This window comes from Theropithecus gelada, chromosome 1 (assembly GCF_003255815.1).
Source record: "Theropithecus gelada isolate Dixy chromosome 1, Tgel_1.0, whole genome shotgun sequence".
Lineage (NCBI taxonomy): Eukaryota > Metazoa > Chordata > Mammalia > Primates > Cercopithecidae > Theropithecus > Theropithecus gelada.
Genome location: NC_037668.1, coordinates 119,558,196 through 119,577,192, shown reverse-complemented (window position 1 = coordinate 119,577,192; position 18,997 = coordinate 119,558,196). Strand labels below are relative to the sequence as shown.

The 18,997-nt window shown below is 36.5% G+C and overlaps 1 protein-coding gene across 1 annotated transcript in view; it reads left to right on the top strand.

Annotated features, from left to right (window-relative positions):
• LOC112633712 (probable ATP-dependent DNA helicase HFM1) overlaps positions 1-18,997 on the top strand; it is a 130,305-nt gene that overhangs the window by 26,446 nt on the left and 84,862 nt on the right. The window contains exons 13-14 of the mRNA XM_025400580.1: positions 1,948-2,148; positions 2,229-2,317. Of these exons, the coding sequence (XP_025256365.1) occupies positions 1,948-2,148; positions 2,229-2,317 (290 nt within the window). The remainder of the gene's footprint in view (positions 1-1,947; positions 2,149-2,228; positions 2,318-18,997) is intronic.

The following is an 18,997-nucleotide window of genomic DNA, read 5'->3' as shown; positions in this document are numbered from 1 at the left end:
TGATTACCACTTGCTCTTCAATTCTGTATGCTTGGCATTGTGGTAAGCACTAACAATAGATGAAAAAGTGAAAATACGTGGACTCCATCCTTGAGGAGGATCTCATGGTTAATGAGGTACATGGACATGTAAAGAAATAATAATATGCAATATTGTCCTTTCCATAATGAATATATGACTTAATTTTTTCTTCAATTTTTAAGTAAACGTCTTGAAAAATAATAGTCTCACTCTACTTTCTCACTCCTACTTACTTCTCAGCCTACTATAATACTAGTTTTCCCCTACTACTTCTTAGAAATTGTTTTCACAAATAGCCACTATATTGTTTATTCCAATGGAATATTTTGTCTTTATCGTTAATTTGGCACAATTAATCATTTTCTTGTTCTTAAAATGACAGCTTATTTTGTTCGTATTTGTCAAGAATAATATAGAAAAATTTAAAGTTTATTAAAACAACAAAACTAAATCCTAGTGTTTGTCTTTCCACATGTAGGAAGCATAATGTATATACTTTTTTTTGTAAGCATGTAGGAATCATAATGTATATACTCTTTTTTTTGACCTGCATTTCATCTATAAACATTTTTATATCATTAAATATTCTTCAGTACTATTTTTGTGGTTTTATTGTAATTTATTTATCAAACAATGTAATAATGGAAGATCATTTCCAATTTTTGCTATTGTAAACAGAGTGAAATTAATATATCTGAAACATCCATGATTATTTCCTTAGGGTGAACTTTTAGAATGAAATAACTGAATCAAAGGATATATAAAACTCTAAAGAAGCACTTCTTTCAATAAATGTTATATTCATTTACACTTCTACCAGAAGCTATTTTCCTATATCCTAACACTGGATCGTTTAATAGCGGAATTATTATTGCTGTTATTATTTTTAAATATTTACAGGATTTATTGTTTAGTGTGGTATCTCATTTAAAAATTTTTTGCTTCTTTGATTTCTACTAAAGCAAATATTTTTAATATATTTATCAACTACTTTAAGTTCTTTTTTAAAAACTTGCCAGATTATGTCATTTGCCTTTTTTTCACTTTGGGATACTAAATTTTTCTTACTTACTTGTAAGCCATTATTATGTACTAGTACTCTCTAATTCATCAAACTTTTCCCCTTTGCGATAAACACTACTTCTTTGAATGCTGTTTCTCTGTCTCTTTGTCAGATCTTCTTCCTCCGTTTTCCCCTAAATTAAGGTCTTTATTCTTGGCCTTCTGCTCCCCTCAAACTGTAAATTCTTGTGTGATCTTATCCCTACTCATGATAACCTTGAAACTATTTTAATGTTTTCTTCCTGTCAAAACAACAGTCAGTTTCATAGCTGGGCATGGAGCCTGATTATTAACTGGGCTATGTAAAGATAAAGATTGCTTACCACGGTTCCAGAAACTAACTAGTGACTCTAGGTTGAGTCTGAAGTTTGCTTTTGGCACTGGCATCTCTCAAGTGTTTGTTGTCTGCTTAAAAACTTGTCAACCCTTGCAAACCTAAACCAACTATTACTTTGCTACTATTTATCTAATATTTAGGACAACACACAAGAGATGTCAGCTATTTTGAGGCATAGTTTTCAAAAATAGCAAAGAAGGTAAAATGATAGTGAGAAATTTGGTCTCTGTGACAAAACTGATTTTAATTTTTCTTTGGGATTCTTATGAAGGAAAATAAAACTAATAATAATGAATTGGAAGTTTACCATGATGAAAAGTGGGTATAATCTTGAAATACTACTGTTGGTAGTGTTGACCACTATATCAACAGAATAATATTAACGGAATATGTAATATTGAAAAAGACAGTATACTTGATTAAATACTTTTATAGCTTGACCTTAAAGTGATCTGTAATTGGGTTGTTTTTAGCAATAAAACTTTACTAGAAGAAAGTTTTAATGCACATGTTTTTGTGTTTTAAAGATTGCAGAATGGCTTTCAGATGGTGAAAGACCAGCTGTATGTCTGAAAATGGATGAGAGCCACAGACCAGTGAAACTTCAGAAAGTGGTCCTTGGATTTCCCTGCAGCAGTAACCAAACTGAATTTAAGTTTGATTTAACCCTCAACTACAAAATTGCCAGTGTTATACAAATGTATTCTGATCAGAAACCCACACTTGTGGTATGGATTGTTGATAGCTTATTTTTTAGTATATTCAGTTTTTAACATGATTAATACAAAAGTTATGAATTTATTTTCAGTTTTGTGCAACAAGGAAGGGTGTGCAACAGGCTGCTTCTGTTCTTGTGAAAGATGCTAAATTTATTATGACTGTGGAACAGAAACAGAGGTATAGTTTTTCATTTTTTCATGGAAGTAGAAGGACTTTTAGGGCTCATTTAGATGAGATGAGAAAATTAGGCTTGTCCCATAACCTTGGAGTAAACGTCAGTGTCCTCATCTATAAAATAAGGATAATGGTAATTTTGAGGATTAAGTGAGATAATGAGTCTTAGTGCAGGGGTGATCCAGGTTTCTTGAATGATAAAGATTATCCATACTGATAATCTGATGGTCAGATTTCTTGAATGATAAAGATTATCCATACTACTGTCAATTTTTTTTTAACCTAATTTCAATCCAACATCTTTTATAGTCTTTCACTAAAGCTGATCTTGCGAATTAATCTCTAAGGACTTTCTATCATATTTGGCCACTTCCACCTTACTTAAACACTCTGGGCTCTGTGCTTCCATAACCATTTCTACTGATTTTCTTCCTACTTTGCCGGCTGCTCGTTCTCAGTCCTCTTTTCACCTCTTCTACCCAACTCTTAAATGTTGTCATTCGAGTGAGTATATCTGAGGTTCATTCTTTCTAATTCCACACTCTTAGTTGTTTGTAACTACTCACATGAACTTCAAATAATATTTATGCGTGTCTATGCATTCCCACATTTATGCCTTCAGCCCAGACTTCCCTACTGAGCTCTAGGCCTGTAGCCCATCTGTGTAACTGAATCCAATTGTATGTCTACCGACAGTCATCTCAAACTCAGTATGTATGAAATAGAACCTTGGTTCTTGCTGTCAGACCAGTTCCTTCTCCAGTGTTCCCCATCTTAATTATACATTATCTCCCTAGTTACTCATAGCAGAAAACTATCACTAATATCTTCTTTACCTTATATCTCATAGACAATCAATCAAAAGTCCTGTTTATTCTTACTTCTAAATATATCTCAAATATGTCATTTTGTCTCCATCAACACTGCCACTTCCCTAATTCAAGTCACTATTAATCTCTTGCCTAGGCTGTATCCTTTTCTTTAATCACTGCACACACACACACTCTTATCCCACTTTGTTCTCTGCATAGCATAGATTTTGTGAGATTGCAAATCTAAATGTCAGTTTCCTGCCTAAAACCCTTTAATAGCTTCTTCTTGACCTGGGGATTAAATGCTAAATCCTTAGTGTAGCCTGCAATAGCCCATATAATGTGATGCCTAGCCAATTCTCCAGACTTATCATGACCGTTCTTCCCCTTTACTCACCATGGTCAAGCTGTATTGACCTCTGTGTTCTGTGAATACACCAAACTGTTACTCTGTACAGCATCATCTTGCATCATGCTTTCTTTTACTGGAATGGTTTTTACCTAACTCCTATTTATCCTTCATGTCTAAACTTTAATATCAGTTTTCCATAGTCATCAGTTTCCCTGTATTTACTTTTATAAGCAACCTGTACTTTATTTCATAGTACTCACTGTAATTATAATATACTTTTGTTTAATAGTTATTTTAATATCTTTTCCATTCATTAGATTATCAACTTCTTCAGGAAAAGGGGACTCATGTTCATCCTGCTTACCACTCAATCTTAGCAGGTGTGTTAGGTCATTCTTGCATTGATATAAAGAAATTTCTAAGACTGCGTAATTTATAAAGAAGAGAGGTTTAATTGGCTCACAGTTTTGCAGGCTGTACAGGAAACATGGCACCAGCATCTGCTTGGCTTCTGGCTAGGCCTTGGGCTGCTTACAGTTATGGCAGAAGGCAAAGGTTGAGTTGGTGTTTCACATGGTGAGAGCAGGAGCAGGTGTCGGGGGGTGCCATACACTTTTAAGCAACTGGATGTCACAAGAACTCACTCACTGTTGTGAGGACAGCGCCAAGCCATTAGGGATCTGCCCCCATGATCTATTCACCTCCTACCACGCCTCACCTCCAACACTGGGGATTTCAATTTAGCATAAGATTTAAATGGACAGCATCCAAATTATAGCAGAAGGTCTCAGCAGAGTGCTAGCACATGATTACTATGTAATGAACTTTACTTATTATTATTGTTAATAACTTCTGGAAATCAGTAAATATGTTTAGTGGTAGACCTCAGACTAAAATTGGACATGTGGATATAGGCAGATACTTATTTTTCTGCCTGATTTTGTATGGTGGGGGAATATACTTCTCTCTGCTTTGGGTCAGATCAGCTTTCCAGTTACCATTCTGTTCTTTTGCCACCACCTCTGGTTGCTTGTCAACCAAAGACATGTAGCAAGCCTAGAGGAACCAATTTAGTCTTCTTTACATTCTTTGGTTTTTGTTTTTTTTTTTAGTCCACTAAAAAGGTAGACTATAAAGATAGTCTATTAAAGCATTACAAACATAGCCACTTATTCACCCTCTAGATACTATTTTGACACTTTTCCTTCCAGTTAAAGGATTTAACTTGATCTTCTTAGTTACTACCATATGAAAAACTCTAGGGTGTGAAGCATGTAGAGTAGTTGTTTTATAATACACATCAACAAAGCAAGATAAAACAACAACAAACAGTAGAGAGCAAGACAGAATGAGAAAAACCAACAAAGAGCTCACAGCCAAAAAGTAGATGAAGTCTGAGAAGTAGATAGAAAGGTAGAAGGTGAAATTACTGCTAATAAGATAAGAATGCCATCAAATAATGATTAATAATTTTTATACCAACTGCATGTAGTTTTATAGCATTCTTATTAATTTTCTAAGTTTTTATAACAAAGATGGGGTTTCAAAAACATTGACCAGTTCATTATAAAACTAGTAATAGAATAAAGGCAAACTGGCATTTTAAATAAAGTGTAGGTATAGGGTAGAGAGACTGTAAGTAGCTATAAACAATTTGAAGCTTTCTACTTGTTGGGTGAATAAACTAGATGATCAGGTTGGATCATACCACTTTTTGTCAGAAACAAGATGTGGGGATCAAGTAATGAGGCTTGTTTTCTTGCTCATAAATTTAACTCTGAAGGCGGTTTTGAAAGACTTATGGAATTCTTTGTGCAATGGCGGCATCATTCACATAGAAATATCTGGTGTCCTAAGGTGAATACATAATAATTAACATTTTTGAGCTGAACTCATCCATGTGACCAGGGAATTGAAATATACTCTAAGTTCCCTTAAAACTAATTTACATTTCATCCACTCCCTTATTTCTGTTGCACACAAATTTCCTAATTTTGCTTCAGATAATCATTTTTTGGCAAACATATATCTTAATTCCTTTTCTCATTTCCTACTCTTACCTAATTACTAATGAAAAGTTTCTCTCCCCTTTAACTCTCTTATTTCTTCAGTCTTTGCCCCTTATTTTTTCTTTATCTCCTTGTTTATTCTTGTTTTTTGTTGTTGTTGTTGTTGTTGTTTTTCCAGGAACATACTGGAGTTAGAGTCAGATTTGAATTACAGTGCTGCTACTTTTACTAGCTGTATACAATTGGGCATATTACTTAACTTCTCTCAACCTCAGTTTCTTAATCAATATTGTATATGTGAGAATCAATCATCTCACATTGTTTCTATGATGATTAAATAGGCAACATTTCTAAGATACCTAACAGAGGGTAGCAAAGTTTGTACTTAATAGTAACATGCCCTTTCCTCTTTCCTTATCTTCATTCCATTGTGAATCCTTAAAAATGTCATGAGTGTTACCATAAAAATAATTAGTCCTAGTGTCATATCTGCAACAATGAAATAGAAAAATACTAAATGTCTTTATATATTTGAGAACCAAGCCTACCAACTTCTAAAATCTTTTAATGTACCCAGAATTCATTTTCAAATTATCAACACACTTTCTTAACTTCCTCTTCTCTTTTAATTTAACCTAGTTCTTTTTAAAAAGTAAATTTTATATGGCATATTTGAGGTTTACAACATGATGTTATGTGATTCATATAGCTAGTAAAATGGTTACTATAGTGATGCAAATTAATATATCTCTCATCTCACATAGTTATTTTTTTGACAAGAGCAGCTAAATCTACTTAACAAGAATCCCTAACCCAAAACAATTTTATTAACTGTAGTCTTCATGTTGTACACTAGGTCTTTAGACTTGTTCATGCTATGTATCTGCTTTTCTGTGTATCCTTTGACCTACATCTCCCCATTTCTTCTCCTGTTCTCACCCTTCCTGCCTCTGATAACTACTATTTTATTCTGTATCTCTGTATATTTGACTTTTTTAAAAAAGCTTTCAGATGTGAGTGAGAACATGCAATATTTTTCTTTCTATGACTGGCTTATTTCATTTAGTGTCTTAGCAATGTCCTCCAGGTCCAGCCATGTTGTGGCAAATGGCAGAATCTCATTCTTTTATAAGGCTGGATAATCCATTGTGTGTGTGTGCGTGCATGTGTGTGTGTGTGTGTGTGTGTACTATACACACATACCACATTTTTCTCATGCATTAGTTCATCAGCAGACTTTTAGGCTTTTTCCATATCTTAAGTATTATGAACAGTCTGCAAGGAACGTGGGAGTGCAGATATCTTTATGAGGTAATGATTTCTTGTTTGGGTGTATACCCAGAGAAGAACTGGGTAATATGGTAATTCCACTTTTAATATCTTTAGAAATCTCAATACTGATTCCATAATGGCTGTACCAATCTGCAGTTTCAGCTTTCTACTTATGGCTAGCCAGTTTTCCCAGCACTATTTATTAAATAGGGAATCCTTTCCCCATTTCTTGTTTTTCTCAGGTTTGTCAAAGATCAGATGGCTGTAGATGTGTGGTATTATTTCTGAGGACTCTGTTCTGTTCCATTGGTCTATATCTCTGTTTTGGTACCAGTACCATGCTGTTTTGGTTACTGTAGCCTTGTAGTATAGTTTGAAGTCAGGTAGTGTGATGCCTCCAGCTTTGTTTTTTTGAGTTAAGATTGTCTTGGCAATGCGGGCTCTTTTTTGATTCCATACGAACTTTAAAGCAGTTTTTTCCAATTTTGTGAAGAAACTCATTGGTAGCTTGATGGGAATGGCATTGAATCTATAAATTACCTTGGGCAGTATGGCCATTTTCACGATATTGATTCTTCCTATCCATGAGCATGGTATGTTCTTCCATTTGTTTGTGTCCTCTTTTATTTCACTGAGCAGTGGTTTGTAGTTCTCCTTGAAGAGGTCCTTTACATCCTTTGTAAGTTGGATTCCTAGGTATTTTATTCTCTTCGAAGCAATTGTGAATGGAAGTTCATTCATGATTTGGCTCTCTGTTTGTCTGTTACTGGTGTATAAGAATGCTTGTGATTTTTGCACATTGATTTCGTATCCTGAGACTTTGCTGAAGTTGCTTATCAGCTTAAGGAGATTTTGGGCTGAGACAATGGGATTTTCTAAATATACAATCATGTGATCTGCAAACAGGGACAATTTGACTTCTTCTTTTCCTAACTGAATACCCTTGATTTCTTTCTCTTGCCTGATTGCCCTAGCCAGAACTTCCAACACTATGTTGAATAGGAGTGGTGAGAGAGGGCATCCCTGTCTTGTGCCAGTTTTCAAAGGGAATTTTTCCAGTTTTTGTCCATTCAGTATGATATTGGCTGTGGGTTTGTCATAAATAGCTCTTATGATTTTGAGATGCGTTCCATCAATACCGAATTTATTGAGACTTTTTAGCATGAAGGGCTGTTGAATTTTGTCAAAGGTCTTTTCTGCATCTATTGAGATAATCATGTGGTTTTTGTCTTTGGTTCTGTTTATATGTTGGATTATGTTTATTGATTTGCATATATTGAACCACCCTTACATCCCAGGGATGAAGCCCACTTGATCATGGTGGATAAGCTTTTTGATGTGCTGCTGAATCCGGTTTGCCAGTATTTTATTGAGGATTTTTGCATCGATGCTCATCAGGGATATTGGTCTAAAATTCTCTTTTTTTGTTGTGTCTCTGCCAGGCTTTGGTATCAGGATGATGTTGGCCTCATAAAATGAGTTAGGGAGGATTCCCTTTTTCTATTGATTGGAATAGTTTCAGAAGGAATGGTACCAGCTCCTCCTTGTACCTCTGGTGGAATTCAGCTGTGAATCCATCTGGTCCTGGACTTTTTTTGGTTGGTAGGCTATTAATTATTGCCTCAATTTCAGAGCCTGTTATTGGTCTATTCAGGGATTCAGCTTCTTCCTGGTTTAGTCTTGGGAGAGTGTAAGTGTCCAGGAAATTATCCATTTCTTCTAGATTTTTCTAGTTTATTTGCATAGAGGTGTTTATAGTATTCTCTGATGGTAGTTTGTATTTCTGTGGGGTTGGTGGTGATATCCCCTTTATCATTTTTTATTGCATCTATTTGATTCTTCTCTCTTTTCTCTTTATTATATAGTCTTGCTAGTGGTCTATCAATTTTGTTGATGTTTTCAGAAAACCAACTCCTGGATTCATTGATTTTTTTGGAGGGTTTTTTGTGTCTCTATCTCCTTCAGTTCGGCTCTGATCTTAGTTATTTCTTGCCTTCTGCTAGCTTTTGAATGTGTTTGCTGTTGCTTCTCTATTTCTTTTAATTGTGATGTTAGAGTGTCCATTTTAGATCTTTCCAGCTTTCTCTTGTGGGCATTTAGTGCTATAAATTTCCCTCTACACACTGCTTTAAATGTGTCCCAGAGATTCTGGTATGTTGTATCTTTGTTCTCATGGTTTCAAAGAACAACTTTATTTCTGCCTTCATTTTGTTATGTACCCACTAGTCATTCAGAAGCAGGTTATTCAGTTTCCATGTGGTTGAGCGGTTTTGATTGAGTTTCTTAGTCCTCAGTTCTAGTTTGATTGCACTATGGTCTGAGAGACAGTTTGTTATAATTTCTGTTTTTGTACATTTGCTGAGGAGTGCTTTGCTTCCAATTATGTGGTCAATTTTGGAATAAGTGCGATGTGGTGCTGAGAAGAATGTATATTCTGTTGATTTGGGGTGGAGAGTTCTGTAGATGTCTATTAGGTCTGCTTGCTGCAGAGATGAGTTCAATTCCTGGATATCCTAGTTAACTTTTTGTCTCGTTGATCTGTCTAATGTTGACAGTGGGGTGTTGAAGTCTCCCATTATTATTGTATGGGAGTCTAAGTCTCTTTGTAAGTCTCTAAGGACTTGCTTTATGAATCTGGGTGCTCCTGTATTGGGTGCATATATATTTAGGATAGTAGGATAGTTAGCTCTTCCTGTTGAATTGATCCCTTTACCATTATGTAATGGCCTTCTTTGTCTCTTTTGATCTTTGACGGTTTAAAGTCTGTTTTATCAGAGACTAGTATTGCAACCCCTGCTTTGTTTGGTTCTCCATTTCCTTGGTAGATCTTCCTCCATCCCTTTATTTTGAGCCTATGTGTGTCTCTGCATGTGAGATGGGTCTCCTGAATACAGCAGACTGATGGGTCTTGACTCTTTATCCAGTTTGCCAGTCTGTGTCTTTTAATTGGAGCATTTAGTCCATTTACACTTAAGGTTAATATTGTCACATGTGAACTTGATCCTGCCATTATGATATTAACTGGTTATTTTGCTCGTTAGTTGATGCAGTTTCTTCCTAGCCTCGATGGTCTTTACATTTTGGCATGTTTTTGCAATGGCCGGTACCGGTTGTACCTTTCCATGTTTAGTGCTTCCTTCAGGGTCTCTTGTAAGGCAGGCCTGGTGGTGACAAAATCTCTAAGCATTTGCTTATCTGTAAAGGATTTTATTTCTTCTTCACTTATGAAACTTAGTTTGGCTGGATATGAAATTCTGGGTTTAAAATTCTTTTCTTTAAGAATGTTGAATATTGGCCCCCATTCTCTTCTGGCTTGGAGAGTTTCTGCTGAGAGACCTGCTGTTAGTCTGATGGGCTTCCCTTTGTGGGTGACCTGACCTTTCTCTCTGGCTGCCTTTAAGATTTTTTCCTTCATTTCAACTTTGGTGAATCTGGCAATTAGTGTCTTGGAGTTGCTCTTCTCAAGGAGTATCTTTGTGGCGTTCTTTGTATTTCCTGAAGTTGAATGTTGGCCTGCCCTACTAGGTTGGGGAAGTTCTCCTGGATGATATCCTGAAGAGTGTTTTCCAACTTGATTCCATTTTCCCCGTCACTTTCAGGCACCCCAATCAGACGTAGATTTGGTCTTTTTACATAATCCCATACTTCTTGCAGGCTTTGTTCATTTCTTTTTCTTCTTTTTTCTTTAGATTTCTCTTCTCGCTTCATTTCATTCATTTGATCCTCAATTGCTGATACTCTTTCTTCCAGTTGATCGAGTCGGTTACTGAAGCTTGTACATGTGTCACGTATTTCTCGTGTCATGGTTTTCATCTCTGTCAGTTCGTTTACGGCCTTCTCTGCATTAATTATTCTAGTTATCAATTCTTCCACTTTTTTTTCAAGATTTTTAGTTTCTTTGCACTGGGTACGTAATTCCTCCTTTAGCTCTGAGAAGTTTGATGGACTGAAGCCTTCATCTCTCATCTCGTCAAAGTCATTCTCCGTCCAGCTTTGTTCCATTGCTGGCGATGAGCTGTGTTCCTTTGGAGGGGGAGATGCACTCTTATTTTTTGTATTTCCAGCTTTTCTGCCCTGCTTTTTCCCCATCTTTGTGGTTTTATCTGCCTCTGGTCTTTGATGATGGTGATGTACTGATGGGATTTTGGTGTGGGTGTCCTTCCTGTTTGTTAGTTTTCCTCCTAACAGTCAGGACCCTCAGCTGTAGGTCTGTTGGAGATTGCTTGAGGTCCACTCCAGACCCTATTTGCCTGGGTGTCAGCAGCAGAGGCTGCAGAAGATAGAATATTGCTGAACAGCGAGTGTAGCTGTCTGATTCTTGCTTTGGAAGCTTCCTCTCAGGGGTGTACTCCACCGTGTGAGGTGTGGGGTGTCAGTCTGCCCCTAGTGGGGGATGTCTCCCAGTTAGGCTACTCAGGGGTCAGGGACCCACTTGAGCAGGCAGTCTGTCCCTTCTCAGATCTCAACCTCCGTGTTGGGAGATCCACCGCTCTCTTCAAAGCTGTCAGACAGAGTCGTTTGTGTCTGCAGAGGTTTCTGCTGCTTTTTTTTTTGTTGTTGTTGTTTTTGTTTAGCTGTGCCCTGTCCCCAGAGGTGGAGTCTACAGAGACAGGCAGGCCTCCTTGAGCTGCTGTGAGCTCTACCCAGTTCCAGCTTCCCAGAGGCTTTGTTTACCTACTTAAGCCTCAGCAATGGCAGGCGCGCCTCCCCCAGCCTCGCTGCTGCCGTGCCGTTGGATCGCAGACTGCTGTGCTAGCAATGAGGGAGGCTCTGTGGGCGTGGGACCCTCCTGGCCAGGTGTGGGATATAATCTCCTGTTGTGCCCGTTTGCTAAGACCCTTGGTAAAGCGCAGTATTGGGGTGGGAGTTACCCAATTTTCCAGGTGTTGTGTGTCTCAGTTCCCCTGTCTAGGAAAAGGGATTCCCTTCCCCCTTGCGCTTCCCAGGTGAGGCGATGCCTCGCCCTGCTTCAGCTCTCGCTGGTCGGGCTGCAGCAGCTGACCAGCACCAATTGTCCGGCACTCCCTAGTGAGATGAACCCAGTACCTCAGTTGAAAATGCAGAAATCACCTGTCTTCTGTGTCGCTCGCGCTGGGAGCTGGAGACTGGGGCTGTTCCTATTCGGCCATCTTGCTCCGCCCGGCTGCCACATTTTCTTTATCCAGTCTATCACTGATGGGCATTTAGGTTGATTCCATGTCTTTGCTATTGTGAATAATGCTGCAATGAACATATTTGTTCTTGTAGCCTTGTAAAATAATAATTTATATTCCTTTGGGTATATGCCCAGTAACAGGATTGCTAGCTCAAAAGGTGTTTCTGGTTATAGGTCTTTGAGAAATTGCCACAACGTCTTCCACAATGGTTGAACTAATTTACACTAGCAACAGTGTAAAAAAGCATTGCTTTTTCTCTGCAACCTCACCAGCATCTGTTGTTTTTTGACTTTTTAATAATTGCCATTATTATTAAATGAGATAGCATGAGATGCTCTGTCACTGTGGTTTTGATTTACTTTTCTCTAATGATCAGTGATGTTGAGCTTTTTTTCATAATGTTTGTTGGCCACATGTATGTCGTCTTTTGAGAAGTGTCTGTTCATGTCCATTGCCCACTTTTTAATGGGGTTTTTTTTTTTCTTGTAAATTTGTTTAAGTTCCTCATAGACTCTGGATATTAGACCTTTGTCAGATAGATAGATTGCAGAAATTTTCTCCTGTTCTGTAGGTTGTCTGTTTACTCTCATGATAGTTTCTTTTGCTGGATGGAAGCTCCTTATTTTAATTTTAAGTTGATGCCATTTGTCAATTTTTGCTTTTGTTGCAATTGCTTTTGGTGTTTTCATCATGAAATCTTTGCCTGTGCCTGCGTCCTGAAGGGTATTGCCTGAAGGGTATTTTCTTCTAGGGTTTTATAGTTTTGGGTCTTAAGTTTAAGTCTGTAATCCATCTTGAGTTAATTTTTGTGTAGGGTGTAAGGAAGGGGTCCAGTTTCAATTTTCTGCATATGGCTAGCCAGCTCTCCCAGCACCATTTATTAAATAGGGTGTCCTTTCCCCATTGCTTGCTTTTGTCAGATTTGTTGAAGATCAGATGTTTGTAGGTGTGTGATCTTATTTCTGAGTTCTCCATTCTGTCCTTTGGTCTATGTGTCTGTTCTTGTACTAGTCCCATGCTGTTTTGGTTACTGTAGCTTTGTAGTATAGCTTGAAGTTGGGTAGCATACCTCCAGCTTTGTTCTTGCTTAGGATCATCTCGGCTATTTGGTTCTATACAAATTTTAAAATAGTTTTTTTCTGATTCTGTGAAGAATGTCAATGATAGTTTAGTGGGAATAGCATTGAATATATAAATTACTTTGGGCACTATGGTCATTTTTTACAGTATTGTTTCTTCCTATCCATGAGCATGGAATGTTTCTCTATTTGCTTGTATCCACTTTGATTTCTTTGAGCAGTGGTTTGTAGTTCTCCTTGAAAAGTTTCTTTACTTCCCTCCTTAGCTGCTGTATTCCTAGGTATTTTATTCTTTTTGTAGCAGTTGTGAATGGGAGTTCATAGACGGTTTGGCTCTCTGATTGCCTGCTGTTGGCTATAGGAATGCTAGAGATTTTTGCACATTGATTTTGTATCCTGAGAATTTGCTGAAATTGCTTAATAGCTTAAGAAACTTTTGTGCTGAGAAGATGAGATTTTCCAAATATAGGATCATGTCATCTGTAAACAAAGATAATTTGACTTCCTCTCTTCCCATTTAAATACACTTTATTTCTATTGCCTGATTGCCCTTGCCAGAACTTCCAATACTATGTTGAATAGGAATGGTGAGAGAAGGGATCCTTGTCTTGTGCCAGTTTTCAAGGGGAATGATTCCAGTTTTTGCCCATTCAATATGATATTGGCTATGGGTTTGTCATATATAGCTCTTATTTTTTTGAGGTATGTTCCTTCAATACCTAGTTTGTTGAGAGTTTTTAACATGAAGGAGTGTTGAATTTTATCGAAGGCCTTTTCTGCGTCTATCGAGGTAATAATGTCTTTAATTCTGTTTATGTGATAAATCACATTTATTGATTTGTGTATGTTGAACCACTTTTGCATCCTGGGGATGAAGCCAACTTGATCATGGTGGGTAAGCTTTCTGATGTGCTGCTGGATTCAGTTTGCCAGTATTTTATTGAAGCTTTTTGCATGAGTGTTCATTAAGGATACTGTTCTGACGTTTTCTTTTTTTGTTTATCTCCACCAGGTTTTAGTATCAGGATGATGTCGACCTCATAAATGGGTTAGTGAGGAGTCCCTCCTTTTCAATTTTTTGAAATAGTTTCAGTAGAAATGGTGCCAGCTCTTCTTTCTACCTGTGGTAGAATTTAGCTGTGGATCTTTCTGGTCCTCGGGTTTTTTTGGTTGGTAGGCTAGTTATTACTGTCTCAATTCCAGAACTCATTATTGGTCTATTCAGGGATTCAGTTTCTTCCTGGTTCAGTCTTGGGAGAGTGTATATGTCCAGGATTTTATCCATTTCTTCTAGATTTTCTAGTTTATGTGCGTAAAGGTCTTTATGGTATTCTTTGATGGTTGTTTGTATTTCTGTGGGGTCAGTGGTGATATCCCCCATATCATTTCTGATTGTGTTTATTTGATTCTTCTCTCCTTTCTTCTTTATTAGTCTAGCTAGCAGTCTATCTATTGTATTAAGTTTTTCAAAAAACTAGCTCCTGGGTTTGGTGATTTTTTTTTGAAGAGTTTTTTCATGTCTCTGTCTCCTTCAGTTCAGCTCTGATCTTCATTATTTCTTGTCTTCTGCTAGCTTTGGGGTTTGTTTGCTCTTGGTTCTCTAGTTCTTTTAGCCGAGATGTTAGGTTGTTAACTTGGGATCTTTCTAGCTTTTTGGTAGGGGAATTTGGTGCATATATATGTTTCTCTCTTAATACTGCTTTAACTGTGTCCCAGAGATTCTGGTATGTTGTCTCTTTGTTCTCATTAGTTTCAAAGAACTTCTTGATTTCTGCCTTAATTTCATTATTTACATAAGAGTAATTCAGGAGCAGGTTGTTCAGTTTTCATGTAGTTGTGTGGTTTTGAGTGTGTTTCTTAATCTTGAGTTCTAATTTGATTGTGCTGTGGTCTGAGAGACTGTTTGTTATGATTTCCATTCTTTTGTATTTGCTGAGAAGTGTTTTACTTCCAATTATGTAATCAGTTTTAGAGTACATGCCATGTAGCTCTCAGAAGAATGTATATTCTGTTGAATTTGAGTGGAAAGTTCTGTAGCTATCGATCAGGTCCACTTGATCCACAGCTGAGTTCAGGTCCTGGATATCTTTGTTAATTTTCTGTCTCAGTGATCTGTCTAATATTGGCAATGGGTTGTTAAAGTCTCCACTATTATTGTGTGGGAGTCTGAGTCTCTTTGTAGATCTCTAAGAACTTGCTTTACGAATCTGAGTGCTCCTGTATTGGGTGCATATATATTTAGGATCATTAGCTCTTCTTGTTGCATTGATCCCTTTACCATTACGTAATGCCCTTCTTTGTCTTTTTTGATCTTTGTTGGTTTAAAGTCTATTTTGTCAGAAACTAGGATTGCAACCCCTGCTTTTTCTATTTTCCATTTGCTTGGTAAGTTTTCCTTCCTTGCTTTATTTTGAGTCTATGTGTGTCTTTGCATATGAGATGGGTCTCTTGAAGACTGCATACCAGTGGGTCTTGGCTCTATCCATCTTGCCATCCTGTGCCTTTTAATTGGGGCACTTAGCTCATGTACAATTTGAGATTAGTATTGTTATGTTTGAATTTCATTCTGTCATCATGATGCTAGCTGGTTATTTTGCAGACTTGTTTATGTGGTTGCTTCATAGTGTCACTGGTCTGTGAACTTCAATGTGTTTTTGTAGTGGCTGGTAATGGCTTCTCCTTTCCATATTTAGTGCTTTCTTCAGGAACTCTTGCAAGGCAGGCCTGGTGACTTCCCTCAGCATTTGCTTCTCTGAAAAGAACCTTATTTATCCTTTGCTTATGCAGCTTAGTTTGGCCAGATATGAAATTCTGGGTTAGAAATTCTTTTATTTAAGAATGTTGAATATTGGTTCCCAGTCTCTTCTGGCTTGTAGGTTTTCTGCTGAGAGATCCACTGTTAGTTTGATGAGTTTCCCTTTGTAGTGACCTGACATTCTCTCTGGCTGCCCTTAATATTTTTATTTCATTTCAATGTTGGAGAATCTGATGATTATGTTTCTTCAGGTTGATGTTCATCTGGAGTATCTTACTGGGGTTCTGTGCATTTCCTGAATTTGAATGCTGTCCTGTCTTGCTAGGTTGGGGAAGTTCTCCTGGAAGTTCTCTTGTAGTATGTTTTCCAATGTGGTTTCATTCTCCCTGTCTCTTTCAGGTACCAGTTAGTTGTAATTTTGGTTTCTTTACTTAATCCCATATTTCTTGGAGGTTTTGTTCATTCCTTTTCATTCTTATTCTTCTTTTTTTTTTTTTTTTTTTTTGGTATTCTTGTCTGCCTGCCTTATTTCAGAAAGATAATCTTCTAGCTTGGAGATTCTTTCCTCCACTTGGTCTATTCCAGTTATGTTCCTCTTTAAATTGGCTATTTTTGAGTTGATTTTTGTGTATGGTATAAGGGTCCATTTTATTCTTTTGGATATGGAAATTGTTTTTCCAGCCTCATTCATGGAAGAAACTATTGTTTCCCCATTTCTTTTGGTGCCCTGATGGAAAATTAGTTGACTGTGTATTTTTGGACTTATTTCTGGGCTCTCTGTTGTGTTCCATTGGTCTGTGTTTCTGTTTTTATGCAAGTACTATATTGTTTTGGTTAGTGTGGCTTTATAGTATACTTTTAAATCAGAAAGTGTGTACCTCCAACTTTCTTTTCCTTCTCAGTTTTGCTGTCGCTATCCAGGGTTTATTGTGATTCCAGACTAATTTTATGATTTTTTTTCTTCTATTTCTATGAAGGATGCCATTGGAATTTTGATAAGGATTGTATTGAATATGTACTTCTTTGGGTAGTATGGACATTTTAACAATATTAATTCTTTCAATCCATCAACACAGGATATCTTCCCATTTATTTTTGTTTTGGATTTCTGTCACCATTGTTTTATAGCTTTCAGTGTACAGATCTTTATCTCCTTAATTAAACTTATTCCTAAACATTTTATTTTTGATGCTATCATAACTGGGATTGTTTTCTAGATTTCTTTTTCAGTTAAGTTATTATTTGTGTTTAAAAATGCTACTAATCTCTGTATATTGATTTTGAATCCTGCAACTTTACTGAATTATTAGTTCTAAGTTTTTTTAATGAGTTTTTGATTTTTTTTACATATAAGGTAATGTCTGCAAATAAAGATAATTTTACTTCTTCCTTTCAAATTTGAATTCCTTTTATTTATTTTTTTCTTATTTGATTGCTCTTGCTAGTACTTCCAGTACTATGTTGAATAGAAGCATTGAGAGTGGGCATCCCTGTGTTGTACTATATCTTAGTGGAAAAGCTTTCAGTTGTTCCCCATTGATTATGATGTTGGCTGTGGATTTTTCATAAATGGCCTTTGTTATGTTAGTTGAGAAGTTTTCCTTATATGCCTGCATGTTAAGAGAATTTTATCAAGAAAGGATGTTGAACTTGTTGTCAAATGCTTTTTCTGCACCAATTGAGATGATTTGTGTTTTTTATCTTTCCTTCTATTAATGTGATACATCAGAGTGGTTGATTTGCATGTATTAAACCAGACTTTCTTGCCAGGAATAAATCCACTTGGCCATGATGTATAATCCTTTTTGATGTGTTGTTGAATTCAGTTTGCTTATATTTTATTGAGGATTTTTGCGTCAATATTCATCAGAGATACTGGCCTATAGTTTTCTTGTAGTGTGTTTATGTGACCTAGGTATCAAAGTGATAGTAGCCTCACAAAATATATTTGGAAGTATTCCCTCTAGCTGTATTTTTTTGGAATAGTTTATGAAGTATTGGTAGTGATTCTTCTTTGAATGTTTGGTAGAATTAAGTTGTGATGCTATCTGGTTCTGGGCTTTTCCTTGTTGGAAGATTTTTCATTACTACTTCAATCTCATTATGTGTTATTGGTCTGTTTAAGCTTTCTATTTCTTCCTGATTCAAACTTAGCAGGTTATATTTTTCTAGGAGTTTGTCCATTTCCTATATGTTATCCAATTTGTTGGTATTAATATATAATTGTTCTTAATAGTCCCTTGTGATTTCTTTAATTTCTGAGGCATCTGTTGTAATTTCTGCAGTTTCATTTTTATTTTATTTGTTTCCTCTTTTTTTTTCTTAGTCTAGCTAGATATTTGTTTGTTTTTTCAAAGAACCAAGTCTTGGTTTTATTGATCATTTTCTATATGTTTTTGGTGGTTGTTCTCTATTTGACTTATTTCTCTTCTGATCTTTATTATTTCCTTTCTTCTGCTAACTGTGCATTTAGTTTGTTCTTTTGCTAGCTCCTGTAGGTATAATGTTAGGCTGTCTATTTAGCATCTTCTTTTTTAATGTAGACCCTTATTGCTTAAAATTTCCTTTTGAGTTCGAGACCAGCCTGACCTACACGGGGAGACTACGTCTCTACTAAAAACACAAAATTAGCCAGGCGTGGTGGCACATGCCTGTAATCCTAGCTACTCAGGAGGCTGAGGCAGGAGAATTGCTTGAACCCAGAAGGCATAGGTAGCAGTGAGCTGAGATCGTGCCATTGCACTCCAGCCTAGGTAACAAGAGTGAAAGTCTGTCTCAAAAACAAACAAACACAAAATTCCTCTTAGAACCACTGTTGCTGCATCTCATAGGTTTTGGTCTGTTGTCTTTCCCTTGTTTCTTGTCTCAAGATTTTTAAATTTTCCCTTTTGGTTTCTTTGACCCATTGATTGTTTGGGAGCATGTTGTTTAGTTTCCACGTACTTGTGATGTTTTTCAAAATTTTTCCTGTTACTGATTTCTAGTTTCATATTGTTGTGGTCAGAAATGATACTACATGTGATTTCAATCATCTTGGATTTAGATTAATTAAAAATAGTTAAATCTAGTTTTGTGGTTTAATGTATGATCTGTCCTGTAGAATGTTTCATATGCACTAGAGAAGCATATATACATTCTGCTGCTATTCAATGCAAAGTTCTATATTTGTCTCTTAGGTCCATTTGACTCAAAGTACAATTCAAGTCCAGTATTTCTTTGTTAACTTTCAGTCTGGTTCATCTATCATT